The sequence below is a fragment of the Ciconia boyciana genome, chromosome 3, assembly GCF_034638445.1.
Source record: "Ciconia boyciana chromosome 3, ASM3463844v1, whole genome shotgun sequence".
NCBI classification, from domain to species: Eukaryota; Metazoa; Chordata; class Aves; order Ciconiiformes; family Ciconiidae; genus Ciconia; species Ciconia boyciana.
The window spans coordinates 94,123,577-94,132,882 of NC_132936.1; the positions used below are offsets into that span (position 1 = coordinate 94,123,577).

At 51.7% G+C, this 9,306-nt stretch overlaps 1 protein-coding gene across 1 annotated transcript; it reads right to left on the reverse strand.

Annotated features, from left to right (window-relative positions):
* Positions 1-2,314: 2,314 nt before the first annotated feature.
* TCTE1 (t-complex-associated-testis-expressed 1) lies at positions 2,315-9,105 on the reverse strand. The gene is made up of 4 exons (XM_072858176.1): positions 8,910-9,105; positions 6,397-6,965; positions 4,851-5,300; positions 2,315-2,925 (listed from the first exon to the last, which is right to left on the reverse strand). The coding sequence occupies exons 1-4, from the start codon at positions 9,088-9,090 to the stop codon at positions 2,749-2,751; spliced, it is 1,377 nt and encodes a 458-aa protein (XP_072714277.1). The 5' UTR covers positions 9,091-9,105; the 3' UTR covers positions 2,315-2,748.
* Positions 9,106-9,306: the final 201 nt, after the last annotated feature.

A 9,306-nucleotide genomic window follows, 5' to 3' on the forward strand; every position in this document is an offset into this window, starting at 1 on the left:
CGGGCGCCCCTGCTCCGGCCCGATGGGGCACCCGCTGGCGTTGTCTAAGTGCAAGCCCTTGTGTCATCCCCCCTCCTTTACTTCCCGGCTCTCCCCTGTCTCCCCCCATCCCTCTGGCACAGACCCATGGGTGGGGGGATGCTCCCAGCTTGGCTGGAGTCCCTCTGCTGCTGAGTGCCGCTCACGCTGCATTGGTGGATGGTGGCGGGAGGGAAGACCAGCTCCCAGGCAAGGTGCTGGAGGTCGTTCCCTCCTCCAGATGGAGGCCCACAGCTGACCCCCCTCCTCAAAGCCCTGCAGTACTCCTTAGGGATGGATCTCATGGGAGAGCTAAGGGGTCTGTACTGGCCCTGCGCTGGCACGTGCCCTTCCCAGCACAGAGTGACCTGCTAGTTACCGCTCTGCAAGGCAGTCCCACACCACGGTAACTGGAGCTGAAGCTGACAAGTGACCCACCAGCAACAGTGTTCACTCTCAGACAATCTGCTGTTGCTGTCAGGGCTTTCATTTTTACCAAAGTGTATGGCATTTGAAATGGTTTCAACCCATGTAAACTGGCAGATAGTGGACTGTTGGTCTTGGGCGTGGGCGAGTGGTGCAGGCTGCTTGGTTTGGGCTTTGCTCTTTGGCCAAGAGAGTGATGGGAGGGAAGGCAGAGGGTTCTCCAGGCAGCAGCTACCTGTCCAGGCGTTCCTGTACGTGGGTTTGGAGGGTGCTCAGTTGGTCTTAACAGTCTTGGCCATTTGCAGGAAGAGGAGCCGTCAGTATTCTGGAAAGCAAGTCAACAGTTGTTCTGGTGATGTTAAGTTTTCCCAAGCCCTTTTCTTTCCATCCCTGTTCCTCACTGGCTCTGGTGGCCAATTCCTCCTCACGTGTCTGCTAGCATGTCTAAGGGATCTCATTGCTGCCCTCCCAGCATGAGCTTTCATTGCACAACTGGCTGACCAGACACAGCCCTGTACTTGGAGCTACAGGCAGGCTTGCCCAGGACCAGGCCACCCCCATTAAGCCCCCACCCCACCCTTGCTGCTGGAGCTGTTCCTTCATCAGCCTGATGCTGATCTGGGTCTTTTCTGCTGTTTCTGAACACGAGTTCTCATCTCATTCAGGTGTGTCATTCAGTGGAAATATTTTGTAAATGCAAATAAAAAGAAATAAATCTATTCAATACCTCGGTCTCGAGGATGGGAAACAAGTAGAGGGAGATGCCCGGGTGGGGAGGTTTCACAGCTGCTGCTGGTTAAGTTTTCTTGTGGACGTAGCCCCTGGAGCATCCACAAATAGTTGGGAAAGGAGCCCAAGCCTCGCACAACCTGTGAGGGCTTGGGCTGAGCCCTGTCAGCACCCCTCGTGTGGCCGCTGCCGCCGGGGACAGCCTCGCACTCCATCCTTTCTGCTCTGTAAGGGGGTGACACGGCACAGGAAAGGTCCCGTCAGCTGGGGGCCGGTGGCCGGCGGTGCTGCGGGCATCTGTATCCATCAGGCAGAGCAAGGCAGAAGCGGGTATGTGGCGAACAAATTCTTTTGTGAGCACTGGGAAATGGTTTTTACTTTTCAACTCTGTCAATATGATCTAGCTCTGTCTGTCTCTCTATATATGTACAAACAGTATATCACAATGTTGCCTTTTTTGTTGGAAATATCAAAGTACAAAGATTGTAAACCAAATCGGTGTAATAAAAGTTTCAGATGATTCACTGAGGTGGCTGCCAGCGGTGGGTCTGTGAGCGCTGGTGCCAGGCTGGGAGACGCCTGAAGCCCCTGTGATGCTCAGAGGGCGGGAGGGGATGGAGGTCAGCCCGCTTGCTTAATTCCCTGCTGACCTCTCCTAAGGGGGGTGGTTGAAGGACCAAGGCAATCAGGTACGTGCCCTGTCCTGTCCTCAGGCGGCCACAGCCCATGGGGCAGAAGGAAGCTGCTCCGTTTCCCTCCAAGCCCAAGGAAGCTGCTCCATTTTCAACCCTGTGGGCTGTGTGGGCCAGCAGTCCTGCAAGGGACCCCTCTGCCTTGAAGTCATGCAAAACACAGATTTTTTTGACAGGTTTGCACAGAAGAGCACTACTAGTTAAGGTAAGCATCTGGTCGTAAAGAATTCACCTGTTGGCAAAGCAGGCTAGCACTGATCAAAGGCATAGCAACCCAAAGCAGGAAACCATGGTGGAGAGACCTATCATTTATTGAATTTATTTTTTTTTACTTTTCACCACCCATATCCGAGACTCCAGACAGATTTTGCTATAAAAACGAATAAATCCTGGAGCAGAGCAATAGCCAGAAAAAGCTGCTGAGGAACTAGAAACAACATTCCCTCTATCCTCTATGCATCTGACGTCCTCCTCAGCAAAAAGCCTAAAAGAACTGCCTGCCCTGGAGGTTAGGTCTGGACTAGGCCATTTAGATAGTGGAGCCTTCACCTTAGCTGCTTTGCAGGTGGAACAACATCCAGTTGCCTGAACTGAGGTTGCTGCTGGAGCACATAAGAAACACCACAGGAGGTGGGATTTAGGCTCAGGTGCAGTGGGAGAGAGGGCCCAAGAGGCAGGTTGCTTCTGTGATGCCACTACAGGCCCATGAGGTCTAATATCTGTCTCGTGTTAAGTCACAGGCTGGATGATGGGGATCTGGAAAAGGCTGCGATGGCGGCCACAAGTTGAGCGTTTCTCAGAAATACAAATAAAAACAAGCCTCTGAAGTAAAGTATCTCCAACACTGCACCTGCAAAGCTCATTGCTCTCTGGAACATTTTCTTCAGAGGGGTTTGGCAGGGGGGTGCTGCAGAGACCCCAGCCTGGCTGCTTCCCGGTTGGCCCACACAACTTGGTGAATGAGGTACTCGGTCTCCTGGCCCACCTCTGCCAGGCGGAGGTCGAACTCGGTCAAAGCCTTGTTATCTGCCAGCCCATCAAGCAGCTGCTTCCCACCATCCTGCAAATGGGTAAGAAGGAAGGGTTAAAGGAGGAGATCCAAAAGTGAAGTGTATTGCTCCGTTTCCCTCCTCCCCAGGGCAACTTCTCCTGCACTTCCCTGCTGCCGGTGGTGGAGAGCTCATGAGATGGTGCCAAAAGTGACAAAGGCCTTCACCCAAGCCCGAAATGTTGCTCACAGGAGAAGTACACAGGGAAGGAGTGTAACCTTATGCAGCACTTGGTGATATGACACATGCTAATGACTCCCTCTGGGTACCGTGTCAGGAGTCCTCAAGCTCAGGCTGATTAATAGCACGGCTGGCGATGATAACCTGAGAGGAGTCTCTGCTCTCCCCTGTCCCTGGTCCCCAGCTCACTGCTGCCTGGTGACAAATGCCCGTGGCTAGTGCGCTGCGCCTCGTCTCGGCAGTGGCGAGAGCCCCAGTGCTGGCAGTCTCCTGCCTGGATGCTGTTTCCCAGGCTGGGCTGGCTTTCCTGGGGGGAACATCTCACGCAACTGAGGTCCAGCCTGCACGGGACAGAAAACGCGATGCAGATAGCCTTAGGGAGGCAACTCACTTGGAGGCATTTCCCTCCCTTACCTGAAGCACTGTGTTTAGGGATGTGACAATTTGACTTTTTTTTTCCCCCACAGCTATTCTCTTTCAGGTACCAAATACACCTCCTGCCCCCATCTCCTCCATCCAGGTGGTCCCCTCATCCCAGCACCCTGCCTATTAAGGACACAGCAAAAAGGACCGGGAAGGAGTCTCTTTTTAATGGGGTACAGAGGTCAGAATTTGATGCCTCTCTAGCAAAGACCCCCACTTCCCCAAAGAAAATACCACCAGCCCACTTGTTGGGCTGCTGTGGAGCTTCACAAATGGGTAACGGGAGAGCTCATCAGAAGAAAGATGCTAAGCATAGAGATTATTATTTACTAAGCAAAAATCTTTCTATCCTTTCCAACCTTTGCCCCCTTGTATCATTAAACGCAAATGGTTTTCCATGTCCAGGATCATAAAACTCAGAACTCACAAAAGGTTTTCTGCCATCAAACCCTTTTAAAACCGTTGTCAAACACATTGATGCCAATATTCCTGCCAGCAGGGACAGCTGGTCTTGCTGTCTATTGTGACAGTGAGAAAAATTGAGGCAGCGCAGAAAGTTTAAAAGCCAGCATGATTGCATTTGGCTGTCTAGTTTCAGATTTCTAAAGCTCTTTTTAATCAGCAGAAGAGAAGCGGTCTGGTTTGTGGGCATGTTGCATACTGCAGCTCTTAGGGATGTAGTAAGATCTGTGGATGCTCCTCTATCTAGAAAATGGTTTAGGACCCGTGGTTTAGGAGCTACTTGCAAGCACCCCGACGTGACACTTTTGACCTACTGCACTGCTCCAGAGCTGCAGGGTGAGTTAAAGGAGCTCAACAACCGAGCCAATTTTCTAACAGTCTCCTCTGAGCGCGTGACGGACAGGAGAGATTCTGGGAAGGATGACACTATCTGTGTGCTGCTGAGTGACAGATGGCACAGCAGATCCAAAGTACAGAGGATATGCATAAGGCCCTTGTCTCATGCCGCCTATCATTATTATCTACTCCCACGTGTGTGAAGCGGCTGTGATTTTTCCCAGACATACTCCCTGGTTTTCAGTTTCCTGGGGGGAAAATCCCTCTCTGCCCAAAAGCCCAAAGCCTGGAAGCCAGCCCTGTGAACAGAGCTAGATGTAACGAGTGAGATAAATGCTTGCGTGCACAGAAGATGTCCTCCTTCCTGCCGTCTGCTAGAGTCTCTTCCCTGCTCGCAACTGATTGTTATCGCAGCAAGATTGCAAAGTGAGGGATGGATTTGCCTCTGCGGCTTCGAGGCAGGGCAGGCTCAGCATCTGCTTTGTAAGGCCACCATGCAGGCTCACAAACTGCAGGGAGAAGGGGTTTCTCTTACCAGCCCCAGGTGGTTGCATGAGAAGTTGATATTTGCCAGGGTAGTGTTCTGAGTCAGGACCTGGGAGAAAAGCGTAGCGGTTGGCTCGCACAGGTTATTACTTCCCAGGTGGATGGACTTCAGGGTGGTGTTGGTCAGCAGAGCACGGCCGATCGCCTCCCCGCCTTTGTCCTCCACGCAGTTGAGGCGCAGATTCAGGGAGGTCAGGGTGGAGTTCTCAGCCAGGGCTTGAGCAAGAGCCTGAGCCCCCAGGTGATGGATCTGGTTGTTACACAGATCGAGGGTTTCTAATCTGCTGCGGTTGATCAGTTTGCCAACAGCTTGTGCCCCCTTGTCCCTGATGAGATTGTGGGACAAGTTCAGCTCCACCAAGCAGGGGTGATCCAGCAAGTGACGGACCAGCAGCCTGGTCTTGTCATCATCCACTTTGCTTCGCGTCAGCTTGAAAACCTGTGGGGATAAAGGACAGGGACACTAAAACAGCCAGTGCTTTGGATGGAGCTTTGTACAAGACCTCAAGGGAGTTAAGCCCATGGTCCACCAGACAGGATTCATCTCCCTTCACATCAGACACCTTTAGCCAGTAGGCTCAAATAGTTGCTTTTATAGTGGGCAGATACTTCCAGCAGGCAGGGCATGCCACTGACGTCCCATGCCTATTCTAGGGAGAAATGGTTCATCTCCTGGAAATGCCTTTTCCTCTCCTCTGACTCCACGGGATCTCTGACACAGAGGGCTAAATTAAAACGAGATAAAGATGCCCAAATGTCTGCAGAGAGTAACAGCAGAACTCACCCCACATCACAGTTGAACACTGTCTGAACGAGCACGTGCACCGGTGGTAACCACAGTGCTCTCTGTGAAGGGCAATGTCCTGCATGGCCAGGGTACCTGAATAGCCACAGGAGAAGTAATTTCTCTTCTGGAAGCCAAGCAGACAAATATTTCCCAAAGCACACCAATCTGTGGGGAGACCGTTCAGCCAGCTTGCTCTGGCTGCCCTCTGGATAGCAATGCCCGCTGATGTTTTTGAGGGGCTGAGTATCTGCAGTGCAGTTGCCACAGAACTGAAGATGGTCTTAGTGTCCAGAAGGAAAACCCCTCACCACTCTAAGGCAAATGTGAGTATTTCCACATACTCTTCTTGGGGGGGTCTCTGCTCCTCTGGGGCATGTTGATGTGTATTTACTGAGCATAACTCCCAAAAACTCCTTATGAAAAACTCTCTCTGGGCTTCTCCTCTCATCCCTCCTAGAACTATCTGAGGAGTTAAAATAGGACTGCTGCTTTCTCTTGCGCTACAGGGAACAAGTTTTGTAGGAGCAAGTATTTTTCTCACCGACCCTCTGACAACCTGTTCTAACAAGGACATATGCAGAACAAGATACTTGGCACTAGCCAGAGAGTTAACATCTCTGCACTCTGCCAGATTGCAACTTGCAAAAGGAAGGGTGCTGCCAGCAAGCAAAACTGGTCCCTGGGTTTCTATCCCCAGGCAATTTGGAGATCTAGCTGAGGAAGGAAGGTTCAGTTTGGGATACGTTACTTTCAGGTTGTGGCACATCTTCACAGCAACAGCCAGGTTGCAGCAGTCCTGGTGGGTGAAGTTAAAGAGGTTCCACTCGAAGTTCATGCCGCAGTCCTTCACACCATAAGTGAGATCAAGCTCTTCAAGGTGAGGGAGAGCAGTAATGAGGACTCCCAGGTCATAGTGATGCATGGAGACCGTGCCGAATCCAAAATCACTCCCTGTATCAGAGAGGTCATCCCTCTCCTCCTTTTGATCCACCTGCACCGGTGGCAGGAACTGATCAACCTCCAGCTTCCGCACATAGTCTTTGCAGAGTGGGATGAGCTCTAGGACCTGGTTGGGGTCTGTGCTGTTAGGGATGAAACATTTCAGGATGTTCTCCAGGTGACGTTCGAAGAACATCCGTTTCCAGCTGTCTCCATAGTTGGAGATGTCGCAGACTTGCCAGCGCTCAGTGCAGCACCTCTTCCAGTAGTCCTCATCGCTTATTAGGTTGGCAGTCACAGCGAGTGGAAGGCCAGTGGAGAGCCTGTCCAGCACCTTCCTTTGGTGCTGAGGCAGAAGACGGTCCAAAATAGGGTTCTCTGGAGGGGATGAAGAGAAGGAGAGGTTGGTCTGGGCTGTAGGAACCATGGCTGGCACTATGGTTCTGCCCAGGCCCCCAGCTGTGTGCCCATGCCCTCCCCTCTGCTGATACTGTCTCTCTTCTCAGTTGCCAGCGGCTGGTGCAGGGAGCTAAGCTGGCAGAAAATGTGTAGGATTCATCTCCTACATTTCTGTGTAGGATTTCTAACTTTTACAATAAAACATCAGCATAATTGGGTTTACTCCCATAATATTTGGGAACTGCATCAGAAACTTAGCTCCCAGTTTAAATTTAGTTTGAATGCAGTTTATATTCAGAGCAGGACTTCTGCTCCCAAGAGAGCTAATTCAGCCTTACAGCGATGGGAGAGCTTGGCTTGTCATTTGCTGAACTTTGCTCCCTTTGGTTTCTAAGCATATTGAAGGATGATATTGGAGAACAACTGTCTGTGTGCTCTTCATGCAAGTCCTCGTGCCTTTTTATCTTAACTCAGGTGTCTGTCTTACCCCAAATTGATTCCTGTTCCTTTCCACCGAGACACGCTCTTAGCCTTTAGGTGCACCTTGTTTAAATAAAAGTTCTTTTTTCCAAGGAGCTTTCTCCCCTCAGTCTCTTTCCTGATGCTCACCCTAAGACTCAGCTGGTTCCTGTCTGGTGGAAGTTCTTTGTGGTAAGAAATGCCAGAGAAAAGCCGTGCATACTCACACCATGAATGCTTGGTGACATGTACACAGCAGTGCTGAGTAACAGAAATCATCCGTGGAGAGGCCTATCTGCGCATGGGAAATCAGATTTTGAGACACAAAGTGGGGTTAACTTTATATTTCCTCTGTCTCTGTGGCCATTTCCTTCCTAAGGACACCCAGGGTTTTACCACAGCCTCTTCCTGGAGTCTGTTCTCCAGTGTCCTACAGCGGCACTGCAGTGACCTTCTCTGCAAAGTCCCGCAACACAAGCAGTGGAGGGACACGTACGGGCAGAACCGGGCTCGCTTCACTCGGGCTCACTCAGGCCACAGCAGTGGGCAAGATGCAGCTGCACAGCTCAGGTAATGGCATGAGGGTCCCCAAGACACCGAGCACACTGCTTTTATGTGCACGCAATGTAGGTCCAATCCATTTGGCATCGGGCTGACTGACCAGGCTGACAGGACTGCAAGGGTGTCCCAGCTCAGACCCCCAGGTACCATCAGCTCCTGGCGTAAGGCAGCACTGAGCTCCTCTGTGCTGTCTTACAGTCCCAAAGTGGACACAGCCTTAGACCTGCCTTTGGTCTCTGCTGCCACTTCACCGAGTCAGCCAAAAAGACAGGTAGGCCCTTCCTTTCCCCTTCCCAGTCAGTTCCCAGATGAGACACGCTTTTTCTGTTTTGCTATGTTTCATCAGTCCACCTGCTTCAAAAGCACATGCCCTGCCTGAGGATATAACTTGTCATATCACCACCAAAAGCCATGGAGAAGGCCTGAGACTGTGAGTACAATACATATTCTGAGACGGCAGCTCCTCCGAGCAGGGAGCAATTCTCCATCTCTTTGTACAGCACTCAGCACAACGGGGCTCCGTCCTCGAGCGCTACTGTAACACGTGCATGAATCAAGAGAAGGAAACCGACTCGGCAGCCCCAGCCATGGTTGAGGTAAGTGAGTCCAGCAGAGCACGGAAGGAAGAAGAAACGATAGGACAAGGTTAGGGCAGAGTCACATCCTGGATAGCAGCCCAGAGGACTACAGCCATCCCTGGAGTGTTCAAGTACATACTTAGCAACTAAAGAGTTAGTTTGTTTAACTAGCTGCCTGAGGGGATGTTTCTCCCCATCTGTTCCTTTGGCAGGGCTGGGTACCACACTCTGCCTTTCAGATGCATCTGCCTGCCTTGTTGACCCTCTGCTCCCCGGGACTCACACTCTCTCTCCATGTGTCCCAGGGAAACGTGCTCCTGCTTACTTTCGAAATTGTGAACGATGTGCTGGAGGCAGAGCTCAGTGAGGTGCGGGACAGTGGCGAGGGACCACTCGGGATCCTCGATGATGCGGTGTGTATAGTACAAGTCAGCAGCGAGGCTGGCCTGGCATGGATACAGCGAGGGGACGGCTGTGCTCTTGTCACCCGCTGCTGGCTGCTGCATCCTGCTCAGGACCCGCTTCTCCTTCAAGAGGAGCAAGAGGAAAATTGCTTGAGAGTCACCACCACATTTTCCAGCTGGGCTGCCTGCAAAAGAAAAAGGCAACTTTAGAAAGAGGCCAGCGATAAGAATGGTCTGCTCACACTGCTCTCCTGTAATGCACTTGGCCCCTGCTCCTTGCCTGCCTCTTCTGCTTGGACTGGAAGCACTGCAGCAAAA

Bases quoted from the DNA above. Each gene is read 5' to 3' on its own strand.
- TCTE1 (XM_072858176.1), bottom strand. From the start codon at position 9,090: ATGCAGCAGCCAGCAGCGGGTGACAAGAGCACAGCCGTCCCCTCGCTG. The intron at 6,966-8,909 runs GTAAGCAGGAGC...CATCCCCTCCAG, and splicing joins CATCGTTCACAATTTCGAAA to AGAACCCTATTTTGGACCGT. The intron at 2,926-4,850 runs GTAAGAGAAACC...ACCCATTTGCAG, and splicing joins CATGCAACCACCTGGGGCTG to GATGGTGGGAAGCAGCTGCT.